This window comes from Cyanistes caeruleus, chromosome 4 (genome assembly GCF_971803275.1).
Source record: "Cyanistes caeruleus chromosome 4, bCyaCae1.hap1.1, whole genome shotgun sequence".
In the NCBI taxonomy this organism is placed as follows: domain Eukaryota; kingdom Metazoa; phylum Chordata; class Aves; order Passeriformes; family Paridae; genus Cyanistes; species Cyanistes caeruleus.
This window is the reverse complement of record NC_141704.1, coordinates 24,205,234-24,220,608: the sequence shown is the minus strand read 5'-3', so window position 1 is coordinate 24,220,608 and position 15,375 is coordinate 24,205,234. Positions and strand designations below refer to the sequence as shown.

General features: G+C 38.1%; 1 protein-coding gene across 1 annotated transcript in view; it reads left to right on the top strand.

The window, feature by feature from the left end:
- Positions 1–7,478, top strand: part of CAPZA2 (capping actin protein of muscle Z-line subunit alpha 2) — a 32,335-nt gene extending 24,857 nt beyond the window's left edge. The window contains exons 8-10 of the mRNA XM_086887040.1: positions 349–420; positions 3,052–3,114; positions 3,925–7,478. Of these exons, the coding sequence (XP_086743166.1) occupies positions 349–420; positions 3,052–3,114; positions 3,925–4,065 (276 nt within the window). The 3' untranslated portion in view covers positions 4,066–7,478. The remainder of the gene's footprint in view (positions 1–348; positions 421–3,051; positions 3,115–3,924) is intronic.
- The last annotated feature ends 7,897 nt before the right edge of the window (positions 7,479–15,375 follow it).

The following is a 15,375-nucleotide window of genomic DNA, read 5'->3' as shown; positions in this document are numbered from 1 at the left end:
ATCTTTACCACTTCAAATGGTCTAGTCTATTTCAACAGTTTCTAGTAAGGTCACATAAATAAGATGTTGTCATCTTCATGATGTTAACCAAAACCTAAACTTCTTTGCTTAAAATACTACTTAAGGAACATCAACACAAATTATATTTCCAGACTAGCTTCTTCAGTATTCGCCCTCAAAAAATAATAAATTCTACATTATTTTAGTTTTCCTATTTGCTTTTGTTCTGTAATATTCTGTACGTGGTTTTGACTGATTTGTATAGATTTATTACCATGGTAAACACAACACTTTGATTTTTCTGCATGTTGTTGATCTTTAAAATTAATTTTGTTTAATTTTCTGTAGGTTCACTATTATGAAGATGGTAATGTTCAGCTGGTGAGCCATAAAGACATACAAGATTCTCTAACAGTGTCTGTAAGTGACCTTTAAGGACCTCAGTGGGTATATTGAAATGACTTTTTAATTTAAAAATAGAAGAAAGCTTTAAAAAAAGCTCAGAAGTTTGTTCTTCTAAATGTATGGGAATTAATGTTCAAATTTACAGATATTTTATATTTAATATTTACTACTTCTACCTAACATGTAGCTACTGCTTAAAAAAAAAGTAAAAAAAATTAATGTATGCTTGCATGTGGCTTATATAAGCTACATTATCTTTGATTTTAAAGCTTTAATTAGCTTGTTGTCAGTCTTCCTGGACTTACGTTGTATTTAAACTTCGGTCTGCAGAATGACCTATAGAATTATTTTTTTAATATGAAGGAGGTTTGAGTTAAAACAACTGACTTTAGTAGAACAGTCTCTAGGAGATTGTCTCCTTTGCTTACTGGAAGAAGACCAGTATGCTAAAACAGTAAACAAATGGTACCAATTGAGAAGCAGTGGTGGGTATTCTCCATTTTCTGTCTGTAACTGGTGCTGTCAGTCTTGTTCTGTACGAAAAGCGCTTTCAGAGATGGTTCAACCTGAGAATCATAACACACTTCTTATTTAAAGCATCATTTTTTCCAACTTCTTGCCATATGGATTATTATAGTAAAGAGGAGCAAACAATAGAAATAAAAATTGTTTGGAAATAGTACCAAATCTTGTATCTTTTAAGGATTGATAATGTTCCACCATGAAAAGCTACTATTTCTGAAATAATGTCTATAATGGCATTTATAAGCGATAAGATTTTCTGTTGCAGTGTTTTCTAATAAAATTTAAGACAGTGAGGTTAAGCTGGCAAAGAGAAATCATAAAAGTGAACAGTAGAAGTATTTTAATGATAACGACTAGCAGTGGCCAATTTGGCTCAATAGCTCAATTCATCAATAAAGAACATTGTTTGTTAATATAAAGCAAGGCTTGTTGGCTTTTCAGTTGCAATAGCACCATAAAAAATGAAGGAATGTGGTGCCAACTGATAACAGTTCTGGAGCTGTAGATATAAAATTACTTCAAACTCCCCGGAAAAAAGGGATCTATTTAGTCTTTCATTCAAATAAGAGTTGCTTCAGGGAAGGTTATGTGGATGCAGTTCTTCTGTCAATAGGTTTTGCTTCGCTTAATGTTGGGAAGAGACTTAATCCTGTTTTGCAATTCAGTAAAGCAGCAGCAGACTGATAAGCAGGAAAACATCTTTTACATAACTTATCTGAAACAAAAGCAGGGATGCTGCTGGTTACCATTTTTTAACCTTGGCTGTGAGCTTCATAGAGGGCAGAGGTGTCTATAAGGCCTCTTGTATAAGAGGTTAGAACTTCTGAAATAAGAAGTTCTTATTTCACACAGAAGAGATGGTAGGCAGCTTAAAAGGAGCCTCAATGATTGCTCTTTTTTGTTGTTTGTCAGAGAACCTGTTTTAAAACCATTAACAGGCACAATGTTAATTGTTGCTAGACCTGTGAATACTTTTGCTGAAGATTATTTTCTAATCCCTTGTTTTCCTCTGAGACAAAACTTCATACTTCAGAATTTTTCCTTTCATTAGCAGAGCCTTTGAAAGCATTTTCTTAGTTCACTGAAAAGTCAAAACCTTTTCATTTGTTCGTTTGTTCATCTGCTTGCTCTCTGCCTGCTCCAGCATGGTCTCCTGCAGTGTCCAAGAGCGCTTTCACAGCTGTTAGGTGCAGTTTTACTGAAACTTCAAACCAGTTAGGGAAGCTGTCAGAGTTTTCTCCAAGTCTTTTCCTTTGCAGGAATGAGGGATTACATGGAATAAGAACACTCCTAAATGTCAACAGCTTTTGCAAAAGCACTCTTAAGAATGTCTCCAATGTAAATTGGAAGTTTGGAAATTCATGAACCCTTGCTTCCTGCTGGAGACTTCTTTTAAGCACTTCAGCAAATATACCTCCAGACTGACTGATAGGGGGCATTTTATTTTTAATAAAATCATGCACTTGCATCTCTAAACAGTTTCTTTTCTGACCACATCCTTATCAGTCATGTTGAAATTTGCACTCTTATTTTTGCAAGATGTATTTGCGGATGATTTTGGAATACCAGATATATAAAGTTTAGTGTTTTCCACAGCTTAGTCTCCAGATTCAGGATGTTTAGTGGTAAACAAATCGATTTTGGTTTCTTGGTTATAGTCTGCTGTAGCTTCTGGGTTAGCTGCTGTTCTTGAAGTTTTTTTGAATTTGTACTGGAAATGTAGCATCAATAATGTTATCTGTACCTTTCATGTATGTTTGCAGAGACTTGTGTGGACATTTTTAATTTTTTCTTTTTTTCATTTTTCATTGTTTCATTTTCATTTTTCCAAATGCTGATCTGTTCTGTATGTCTTTTTATCATGCCATAGAATTCTTAATCAAAATATGCCTCATGGCATTCTTTTGCTTGTTACAGTTTGATTTTATTTTTCTAACATCATTGTCATCATCATATGGGATATGCCTTTTGGATGAATGTTGGGTTTCGGTTTAGCCACTGAATGGTCAAGTGCTCTCACCAAGTCTACCTGACATCACTTATAACTATAGGAAAAACATAATCCAGCTGGTTCTAGAATTATACTGTATGAGAGACCTAAATCAAATGCTTTTTTCCTAGAATGAAGCCCAGACAGCAAAGGAATTTATAAAAATTGTAGAGGCTGCAGAAAATGAGTATCAGGTATGTTGAAAGAAATACTGTATTCTCACCCATATTTCTATCATTACCATATACTTAACCAAAGCTTAACCAGCAAGATAAGGCAGTTCCATATGAACAGATTACAGGCTGCTGTGTCTTGCCTTTTCATACCTGGTGATTGTGCTCACCTGTCTAACATTACAAGAGAAGTAATTTTCTGAGAGTAGAAGAGTTCCTTGCATGATTAAGGATCAGCAATTCTGATGTCATAAAGCATTAATGCATTCCATAAGTGAAATTTCTTGTACAGATTCTGTTCAAAGGCTACTCTGTTAGACGGCTTGGCTAAAAATGACTAGCAAATAGGCATTACTTCTTTCAGTTACTCATTTCAAAGTTAGAAAAGTGTAACTGCTCTAGATGCATTCTGCAGAAGTGGACATATGTTCATTCAGGCCAGGTATCTATAGTATGCATTATGTTCAAGATCAAACAATGTGGACTGACTTTAGCATCCCCACAGGATAAACGGTGGAAGACTTTTCTGTCTGGAATTTATGATGTATGAGCTAACTCTGATCAGCATTTTATTCATGCTGCTGATTAACCACACTGTGGTTTGCTGAAAAACCTTGGTTATGACCAGGTTTCTTACATGTCTCATTAATTTTCTTCACATAGAAGAAATCCTCAATCTATATCTAGCAGCTTTCCTTCATTAAATATTATTTCAATTAAGCATGGTTTTATGTTTAGGAAGTAGCAGGCCACGGAGTCACTGAATGTTTTTGTGGCATCCTAGTTCTGTTTTTGACATGTCTTTGTTTTGTATGACTTTGTGTTTGACAGACTGCTATCAGTGAGAACTATCAGACTATGTCGGACACTACTTTCAAGGCCTTACGTCGACAGTTGCCAGTTACCCGCACCAAGATTGACTGGAACAAGATCCTTAGCTATAAGATTGGAAAAGAGATGCAGAATGCTTAAAGTGAACATTGCATGACTGGATCATTTTAGTGTCCTTGTATACAAATAAAAATTATTACAAAAAATATTTGGAACTGTCAAATCACCCAGTCAGCATGGGCTTTTGCCATTGAAAATCACTGTAAGTAGTTTGGTTAGAGCACAAAGCTTAGCTAATTGACTTCTTTTCTTTTTCCTTCCTTTCAGAGGGTTGCAACTTCACTATAGCTGAATATCTTCCTTTAGAGTTTCTGTTGTACCTTTATTTTTTTATAATGAAGAGACCATGCCTTTAGTTTTCAATTACACATTAAGAACAGTTGGAAAAAATATTTTTGCATATGATAACCCTTCCTCTTGCTTTCATGTGAAATGGACAACTTGCAAAATTTGCTGGATTCCTTGTGGAGATGAGTAACATGCATTTCTAGGTCAAGGTCAACATGGAGTTAGCCATAGGTGCTGTTTTTGAAATCATCTGTCCTTTCATTGTATTGTATAATTGGGAAAAGCATTTTCTGTATCACTGAAACCTAGAAGACATACTTGCTAGCCCCATGGTAGCTAATTATTTTTTTTAAAGAAAAGGACAAAGTCTAATGCTGTTTTAAGATTTTGAAGTGAAATAAAAGTACTTACTCCAGAAATGTATTTAATGCTTTGTTCTGACAATTATGAGCTGAAACTCCATCTGCCCTCCAGGTTTTTTTTTTTATCGTAAAGCTATAACTGTATTATAACAAGGCATATTGTAATATATATAATCCTGTACTCATTACTATGTCCGTTTATTTTTTCTTGGATTGAAATGTACTAAAATTCAATGTGACATTAAAATGCAAATTTTCTATTTATTTGAGTATCAGATTGCTTCCTGATATACCCTATTTTTGGTGTTTCTAAATGTTTTCTAAAATTCTGCTTAAAACAGACACAAACTTGTGTACTTAGGGATTGTAATATCATTATTGCTTTCATCTGCATTTAAAAAACATCTGCATATGGAAGTATGCTTAAAACAGGTGTACTTAGCTTCATATTGACTACAGAGGATAGAAGAAATTCCAAGACCAGAAATCAATATATTTGTGCGGAGAATTCTTTCCCTGTTATATCTCATTTTGAAAATGGATGTCAAGTATCTAAAAACACAGACTTCATTACAAATGTGGTATAACACTTCCATGAAATGCATAGATTTCATTTTTAATTGGATAAAAACTTGTTTTACAATATGCTACCTACTTATATGCTCATGATGGAAAATTAAACTGTTTTATTTTTTAGAAGGCAGGTGTTTATGTACACTCCTAAACCAGTAAAGCTTACACAAATGTTTTATATCGTTGTTTACAGCATGATCTAATTACCTGAAACTTTCAAGTTACAACATAGCAAGAGAGTCTAGACTTGTACTGAGTATAAAAATGTACATATGAAGTAGTTTGTTGTTTGAATTTGAATAGCAATACCCCAGTATTCTGTTCTTCAGTGCTCTCTTATACAGAGGTATAGAAGTTCTTGAAACTGCTGCTACTTTACAGTACTAAACTGTATAGTAGAAGAGTGGGATTTGTTCTACCACAGTCTTCCTGGATAGTTGCCCTCTCAATTGCCTTTGTAGTTCAACTCCTGAACCATGTTCTTTTCAAATTAGCTCATAAAACTGCTTGTGAGCTAATAACAAATGCTGAGTCAGACTGTCAAGTCAGTCTGTCAGTCTTAACTAAGATCTAAATACAAACCCTATTGAAGAATTTCTTCCAACATATTTAAGAACAAAGTAAAAAAAAGGCAGTGAATAGACAGGGGAATTGTTAATGGGCATCAGTGGTGCAAATAACTTCTCTAGCTGTTTAGAATGTCACAAATGACCAGAATCAGCACTGACTAAAAGTCAGAATGCTATTTTTCTTACCTGAAATAAAGAGCTAGTTTTAAATATATTCCTAATAAAGAGGTATTTTACTGTGAAGTACTCTATTACTGTATTTCCCTCTCTGTGTGTTCAGTCCTATGATAGTCTTAATTGCTTATCTTGAAAGAATTGCTTCCTTCAAGTTCAGTTCTACCAGTTGGATAACATAAGTAGATCTGTATTACTTATGTTTTTTCTTGTGTTAATTTTTAGTCTGTGAGACAACTTTACACCTTGAATATCAAATTTATTAAGTTATAGCTTCAATAAAGCCATTTGTAAGTAAATCAACTATTCTGTTACTTTTTCAAAATGGTGTGCTGTATCATATTTAGCGGTAATGACTCCCCAAATGAAGCTGAGCTGACTGTCAGCTGAGGTACATGGCACATTTGGAGTTCTTGATTTCTAGCAAAGTTTTGGGCGTCACTTGCACTTTTTTTTTGTTTCTATCCCTACCACTTCTAAATTTTAGAGCTTGCTTGGTAGGCTTTCGGGTATTTTCTGTAGGTAAAGCACTTTCTCAGAAATTTTGCTGTGGCAATTGTCTTAATGTGAACTATTATTTGTTTATATTCTATTTTTAAATATAAAAACAAGCTTTGTATTGTTCAATCTTGATGTAATAGACATTATGGCTTGTAAAATGGACTTGTAAAATGCTTGTGTTTTTGAAGTGTATTACATCTTATGTATCTTAGTGCCCCTTTATATGAAGGAATTTTTAAATTCTGCAAGTAAGCAGCTGTTCTTTGTGAACCTCTGCAACAGGAGTGGCAGTTCGGCTTTCAGGTTCTCCCGAGCAGCCCCTTTTTATATGTCTGTCTTAAAATTCATACTGTGGGTAAAATGAAACTTTAAAATCATTGTAACTTTCATTACATCGCTACTGCTGCTTACCCCTCTATATGCTGATGACAGTTCTGCCATGTAGTTCCACTGGGAACACCGCAACAGAGTTCATTAGGAAATGGTGACTCAGCCAGGGTTAAAAGCATTGTGAGGCATCCTAAGAGATATCTTCTATTTAGGGGATGTCTTCAGCTGCATCTGTGGCAGCAATGTGGTTTGTGCAGTTTGGAAATCCCTCTCATTCCCACATCCCACAGACTGGTTTGGCTGTCAAAGCTGTTTTGGTGCTCTTGAGTTCACTTCCTTTTGGAGAACTCAGAACTGGGACCTGGGCTCTGAGTGTGTACCAGATGCCCTCCAGCTCTGAATGGTGACCCAAATCCATACCAGTGGTTTCTTTCTGGCAGCTTGAAACCACCTACCTATGTGTTGAGGGTGTCTGGAGCTTCAGACAAAACTGGGCCTTCACATTTCCAGACTGTAAATACTGTAGGTATAGAAGTTTCATCAACTGTTCAATTCTGTGGATTTCATTCCTATCATATTGAATTACTTGCTGACACAGACATAGCTGCTGCTGCATTTGTTGACTGGAAAGACTGAAACTGTTCTTCATCTGATGCAAATGTAAACTAGGTTTAGATTAAACTTAGTTTGTTCATAACCTTGAAGTGTCAATTTTTGTGTGAGAGTGTCAACTCTGTACTCTTCTTTTTAAGGGGAAAATTTGCATCAAGTCTTACCCAAAAAGGTCAATTTTTTTCTTTTACAGCTAAGAAAAAGGGAACTGTGAATACTCACTTTATTCCTTCTGTGAAAATGTATGTTTAATACTTGCTAGGTTCTCTCATTAGCAATATTTTCCTCTGTGACTGTGACTTACTTACCTGTAACAGGTATTGCTCAGCATAATGTCAGCCACGTGTTCATCAGAAAAAAGGGTCAGAATGATAATCATTGTCTTCAAGGATACATTTAGACAGCTGTGCATCTTTTCTTTGCATATCAATAAAGTTGTGCAGGGGCAAATCTGTCATGTTTGTTCCTCTTCAGTCTAGAGGAGCATGTAGGGTCTTCTTTGCCTGACTAGCTGCAGTTTGAAATAATGTCAGATCAGAAACAACTTCAAGCTTCTGGGTTGTAAATATACCTACTTAAGTAGGTATGTTGTAGTTGGTTGGATGGTTTGGGAGGGTACTACCATATGTCAACAATGATTTGTAGTAATTTCAAGTTTGCCTTTAAATGTGCTTAATAATTTTCAGTTTCAAGTGTACACTGAGTACAGCTGTTTCAAGCATCAGTGAAAGAAATGAGAGTACTTCCTTTAATAAGTAGCTTCTCAGTATGCAACTCAAACTGAGTTACCCTTCAAGATAATTTCAGAATTTATTTAAAAATAGTAGTATAGAAGGCTGAGCTGCAGCTTTGCCATGGCAATTACCAAACAAGCAGCATTCTGAAAAAGGGTTCAGAAAACTATGCTCACTATCTCTTTCTTAGGAAGTAAAAGTGCCCCCAGAGGCCTTGTTCAGTTACAGTGCAGCAGTGTGCTTGTGGTGTATCTGGAACCTAAGGTACTTTCTTCGAGCACAGAGATCTGAGTTTTAGTCCCCTGAGGTAAAGAAGGGATCCAGCTTCCCTGAAGCAAATGTACTTAAAACTGGCTAAAAGAAAATGAGGCTATCTCCTCTTTTGCAGGTAAAGTGTTTATGAACCTTATTGAAAATTACAGCCGCAAGCTGTCAAGAGCAGGAAAAATAACTTGTCTTTCATTCTCTTAGGCTGCTGTGGATGGAGTGTTTCTTTGTGTCTGCTTGAGCAGCCTCCCTGCCTGGTGTGCAGGGTTTCTTGGGTGGTGGGTGGTGGTGTTGCATCTGTTGCAGAGGCTGGGTACTAAAAGTTAGATGCCCAAAGGTAAAAACATTGAAATTGTTGCTGTTCTGTGAAGGTGCCAGAAGATTGACCTGTGTAGCAAGGGGCCCACAGGTAAGCCCTAGGATTTGGAATGCTCTCATGGAGTGCTGTCGTGCTGCCTTTGTCCAGGTAAGGCAGCACATCCAGTTGTAACTCAAGGTGTGTCAGTAAGATGATAAAAGGTAGAAGGCTGCGATCAATTATGATTTTCTGTAAGGAAGAAAGGTGCCATGTGTTTCCGTTCAGCCACAGTTCCTGCTCAGCCTGTGACAGGGCGCCTGGTGCTGCAGCTCCAAGGAAAGGGGCAGTTCAATTAAAGTTGCACTCCAGGAGCATGAGTTTGATGGAGGCTGGCACAGCACTTGCAGCCAAATCTGCATTGTACAGTGCCTGTGAGCTGCAGCCTCTGCTGCCCACCTGTCTGGGCACATGTGCTGCAAGTGTGGATTGAGCTGTTCTCCCTGTCCTGGCACAGTCTGTCTTAACCCAGGCACAACTAAGGCTGCTTTCCCAAATCCCCTGGTGCCCTTCTGTCAATAACCTGCTATTTAGACAGTGACCTGGGTCTAACCATGCAGTAAGAACTTCCACATAATTTGGAAATTAGGGAAACAGACTTGGAAAAGAAGCAAGGTAATTACTAAATAAATCAATATTCAAAATAGGAACAGATTTTAAAAATATGTACATTTTCAACTTTGCTATGACATGGTTAATATCTGCATGCACACCAGAGTAGAAATTGGAGCTTTCAGGAGCCATTAGCAGTTTTAAACTAAGTAGCAGGAACAAAAATCTGCTTTATTCTTTCCTTTTACATGACACGTGATTGTCAAACCAGCTTTCAGATGCTGTAAAACTGGTAAGCTTTGCAAGTCTGTAACTTCACTGTAACAACTGAAACAATAGGTAGCAAAAACTATTAGCCAAAAGGCAGTTTTGATTACAGATTCCAAAGCTGAATATTCAGTTGCAAGGTTTCTGAAAAATAGTGGTGTGAGAAATCCTTCAGTGGAATGCGAAAGCTTATCTTGATTTTTTTTTTCCCCAGAGTGTGACACCATCAGCTGTATCTTGACTGTATGTGGCAGGACAGGCTTGTCTGCTCTGAAATAAATTGCTAAAGATGATCCTTCCTCTCCAAGTTCTTGTAGGTTTTGGTATTACTAGTATTAAGGTAGATAGTAGGAAAAGATAAATCAACCATCTACCTTTTTTATATTAGCTTGACCTTTTTTATATTAGCTGTGGGCATAAAGAAAGGCTTTTTCCCATTCTTTTTGCAACGTAGTTTATGTATTTGAAGAGCATCTGCAGACTAGCTGTTTGATTAAAGATTGAATACTGCAACTCCAATTTCTACATGAAATCCAATACTCGTAATTAATTTCCTTACATCCTGCTTTTTGGTTTCTGCTTATTTTGAGATGCTTGTTTTTCCCTTCATATTGTTCATTTCAGCCCTGATGATACTGCAGGCTATCATGATGGTAAGCTGGTACTTGGATTTCCTTTTGCTAGAATCTCATCTTGATTGCAATAATATTCTCTAGTATTATTTTCATCAGCTATTAGGAATTTTTATAATAATGCTAAATAAAGGAGATAAAACCAACCAATCAGACACTTCCAGGTATTTGTACCTGATGTTATCCTTCTCTACTGACAAAGCAGGTACTGGAAGTGTACAAAAAATGAGACCATCTTAATAATGTATCTTAGTAATGTGGACCAGTCAGCACATGAATTCTGAACTGAGAGCATCTTGGAATGAAAAGATGGGCTGCTTTGGACTTTTCCAGGGCAATGAACTGAGTCCTTGTTATCTAGGATATTGTGCCAACAACAGGCAACTTGTTTTTCAGTAGGTACTGATGTCAGTTAAAATTGGGGAGTCGAAATGCACCACCCTCTTTTGTGCTAGGAAGCACTTAATATGCTGCTTTCCTATCCTTTTTCTATGGAAAGGAACAGGAATCAATGATCAGTCAGCTGACAAGCTCTGAGGTGCAAGATGTGTTTCTCAGCTGGTGGAAACTGGATGGTAGCTGGTGTAACATCCATGCAAGCATATTCTGTATGTCTCAATGTGTATAGGACAGCTCTCCTCCACCATTTAGCCAGAATTACTTCTGGAGTATCAGAAAAGTGTGAGTCATTCAAGAGCCTGTTTAAAGTTCCTGTAGGCGTGTGCTGAAAGGTTCTTTAGCTGTCCTTGGTGCCAGGAGCTGGCTCAATTATAAAAGGCTAGACCTGAGAGATGCTAAGAAAATAAATGCCATATGCTCATGAAGAATTGAAGTGCTGCTCCTGTTCCAAGGCTTTGCTGCAAGGAAATGGTTTCTGCATGACTGATTCTCTGGGTGCAGCAAAATCTGTTAATCAGTAATTAGTGCATGTCTTTTCCCAGTTCATTACTAAGCTTCCTGAGCCATCATCTTCCCTTTAAGAGCTTGTCTACCTCTCCTTAGCTCTTTCAGCTAGAAACAGTGTGTCTTGCAGTCCTACCAGCAGTTGATATGGTCAGAGTTGTTCCACCTGAATGCAAATGAAGAAGGGGGGCAGTGTGCCAGTATATAATTTCCCAAGGAATAAATCCAGCCACCCTTCACCCTCTTGGTAAGATCCTTTTGGATATAGTGAAGTTGCTACCCAGGTTGTAGCTGCTGACAGAGAGTGGTAACTCAGTGCCTGGTGTCAAAACAGGTGATGACAACACTGAGAAACAGGACAGTAGCAGATGCAATTTGAGCAATCTCACAATCAAGGACTATTGTTCTAGGAATCATGAAAGCTACCAACAAAGTAACATACCCAGTAAAAGAGGTTCCCAGGTTATCTCTAACAGTGGGTTTTCAATGCATCTGATGGGTTTGCTACAACCACGTGGCAGTCCTGTGGTGGAGATCACCACAGAAGGTGAGAAGCAACCATTACTGTATCCTTCTCTCAGAATCCTAGTTTTTTGAAGTAAGGAAAAGCCCCTTCAGTACAGCTATTTGTGCCTTGCCAGCAAGGTTAGGAAATGCTGAGCGCAACAGAACAGAAGTGTTACGGTGAAGCTCCCTGCTTGCCTGCCAGGGTTTTCATCTTGTTCCTCTTCCCTGCTGCCATGCAGAGCAACTGATTCAGTCAGCAGCATGAAGACAAAGTGGCTTCTTTACCTGCACTGATGGTGTCTAAACAGGAAGTGAAGTGAGCCAAGACTGGAGTCAAACATAAATCAGCATCCCTCAGATGATCAGATGTGTGTTCGTCAGGAACCAAAACAGGAACCAAAAAAATTTCTGATGGAACAACCAAGATGAAGATACGCTATTAAAACCAATTAGCCAGAGCAGACTTGGGATTGCCTGTAGGAGAGGCATTCCTAAGGATTTCCAATCTCAAGTGCAGAAGATAAAAGTGTAAAATAGAAAAGATAAAGATTTGAGGAACAGCCTGTATCTCATGATAGGAAAGGCCTAACAGCTAATTTTCAGGAGGGTGAGAGCGCAAGAAAAATACACAAATATCTCTAGTAAATGGAGCCAAAGAAAGTATTTACTTCCTTTCTGAAAATGGCTGAATAGCAGAAGCAGGAATGAAAATAAGTCTTGGTTCTAAGGAATGATGTCTGGGAAGGGCAGGGTATACTGAGAAGGAAAGGAATTGAAGGCTACACTGAGAACTACTACCTTATGCAAGCCTAGAGAAACCCAGATATATAGAAGCACTTTCTCTTTCAAACTGATGTCAGACTAGAGTTCAACAAATGTGATGTTATGAGTGATGTTATCCAGTGATGCCTGAGATCCCACATTAGTGTCTACATTTAGTGTTCTTCCTTCTCAATCACAGCTTTCTGTTTGCAAAAGAGAATATGGACAAAGTCCTTACACAGTCTATGGTACTGTAGTGGCAAGTGTCATGAAAGAAACCATCAGAGAATGAGTAATGCCACATCTATAGCAGATTTCAGTAATAAGTAGTAAATGGGGCCAGGGATATATACAGAAAAATGGAACTGCAGATATCCACTGGTGCTTGGAGTAGAAACACACCTTGTTCTCAACAAGTGGGTGGCGTATGTGGGAAATGCCAATGTTTCCTGGGCTGCAGGCACCCACCTCACTCCTACATCTGTGACAGTCTTGGCTAAAGCCAATCACACTCAGCTGTGTAGTAAATTCAGAGTTGCATGGTAAGAGATAATAAGTAGGCTACCAAATAGCAGTAAGTTTTAATGGAGAAAGTAATTTTATATTGTGCTTACCAACAGTAGCAGGTGTGAGAAGGAAGAAAAATCTTCTCAACCACGTGACCTCATCACCTTACGCTTCTGTGTTCTTCACAATCAGAAGGAGGCTGAACTACAAAATTTTTATATAAAAACATAGATATGTAGAATTAACTTTGGCCAAAGAACACACACTTTATTTGAAAAATGTAGAAGAAAAGATAAAAACTATTGAGATTAAGAGGGGATGGAAGGCCTACTGTGAAATCAACAAAATTAGTGATTAGGTTAGATATTAGGAAGAAATTCTTCACTGGGAGGGTGGTGAGGCACTGGAAGAGGTTGCCCAGAGAAGCTGTGGATGCCCCATTCATTTCTTGGCAGTGTTCAAGGACAAGTTGAAAAGGGCTTTGAGCATCCTCATCCCGTGGAAGGTGGGACAGTGGGTTTGAACTAGATTATATTAAAGGACCCTTCCAACCCAGATTCTATGATAGGATGTTCCATGAAATTTCTTCTTGAAATTATTTCAGGTAACAAATACGAACATCCCACTGCAATGCAAGATATGCCACTGGCAACAGCAATTAACACTAAGCTTTGTTGTGGGTTGTTGGTCAGCCCTGGGCTCTGTACTAGTGGAAGCTTCATTCTCTCTTTCCTGGACCCATCACCTGCCCACATAGGGCCTGAGACAAGCTGCAAGATCTGTCAGATCCTTCTAATGGAACAAAAATATTTTAAAGACAAGGGCTTGCTCTGAAATGCCACTTTTGCAGCCAGGAGACTCGTACTTGAAAAATGGCCATCATGATTTTTCCTTTCCAGAACTTTCTCCTTAACAGACTACATCAGGATCATCAATAAGACTTTGTAAAATGTAATCTGGTACAATGATTGCATCACTACTAAAAGGAGAGGCAGGATGGACTGAATTAAAGGGAAAGGTATTTGGATCTGAAGAATGACTGCTGAGTACAGAAGAAAGAATGCTGTGACCCAGCAAGAACAGACCAAGAAAAACTGAAGAACAAAGGAGGGAAGAAAGTAGAATATGATGAAGCCAACAGACAATTGTTCTATAGTCTAAATTTAAAGACAAGCTCATAGGCACCTTCATCTACCATGTGGAAAGGGTAAGAAGAAGCTCTATGAGGGAGGTTTTCTCAGCAATGGTATACTGGATGGGGGTGGAGAGGAAAGACAAGCAAGCAAAAGAGAAAAGAATTGCATCAGACAAGGCAAAAAGTTATTTTTGTTCTTGATTTTGCAAAGGTTTAACAAGATTTGGCTTGGAGCCAAATCTAGCTGTGGTATGAGTAAATGACATGCCATTTAGATGCTACCTGTTTCCATGGCTCGTTCAATCCCTTCCTGCCTACAGGCAGAGCTGTTCTTGTCCTCTGTAATCATTGCCAGCCTCAATCAGCAATAATTACCTGTACATGATCCGGCAAGGTGACTGCTCAGTTTCCTTCCTCTGAATTTCTGGAGATTAAGTAGAATGTAACTGCCAGTGGATTTCTGTGCTTCTACCAATGCATAGCAGGTAAAGATGCCATGTTGCAAATGCTAAAGGAAAAATAAGCTACACTCTGCTAATTGCAGATTTCAGATGGGAGGAGTTGAGACCTTTTTCTCACTTTGAAATGTCTTTTCATTAAATATAATATGAACACTCACTAAACTGAAGATCACGCTGAACATATTTTTCCTTAAAAAAAAAAAAAAGGTTAAGATAGCAATTAGTGAAAAAAGGCCATGTCTTCTACATCTCCACAAATGCATCTCCGTAAAAAACAAAGAAGAACAAAACAAAACCAAAAAAAGTAGATTTGCTGTTTGGCTTCAGTCCAAGGCATGGATGTGGGGAGCAGTGCTCTTGTCCTTTTCCTCGACCTCAGTAAGGGAGAGAGAAGCCAGTGCTGGTTCCCTCTGGGCTTTTCGCCATCTGTCTCTGCCTCCCTGTTTCTCCCACAGCCTCCCGTGACGTACAGAACATGTGTGGATGCAGATGCCAGATCCTGACTTGTGGAGAGCTCTCTTTTGACCAGGGGCCAACCTTGCAGCTCGCGTGATTCCTTTATGAATGCTAAGCACGTACCATCTTGTACAAATACTGACGTGTCTCGATCCACCAGCTTTTGCAAAGAAGCTTAATAAAATGCCTCAATGAATGTGTGTGTCCACTTCACAAAAAATACCTAAGTGCTCCTGAGGATATTTCCATGGATTTAAAATAACCCCAAACAATTTGCTTTATCAAATGTGTGTGTTTGGGGTGGGGCACTTCCCCACCTTGATGCCTAAGTGTGCTGACAGGGTGAAACTCCTATCTCATTTTCAGGGGAAAAAAGTAATTAGGCAAAAAAGTAGCAGAAGAAAACAGGTTTGGATTTGGTTTGGTTTGGGGGAGTTTTTTTGG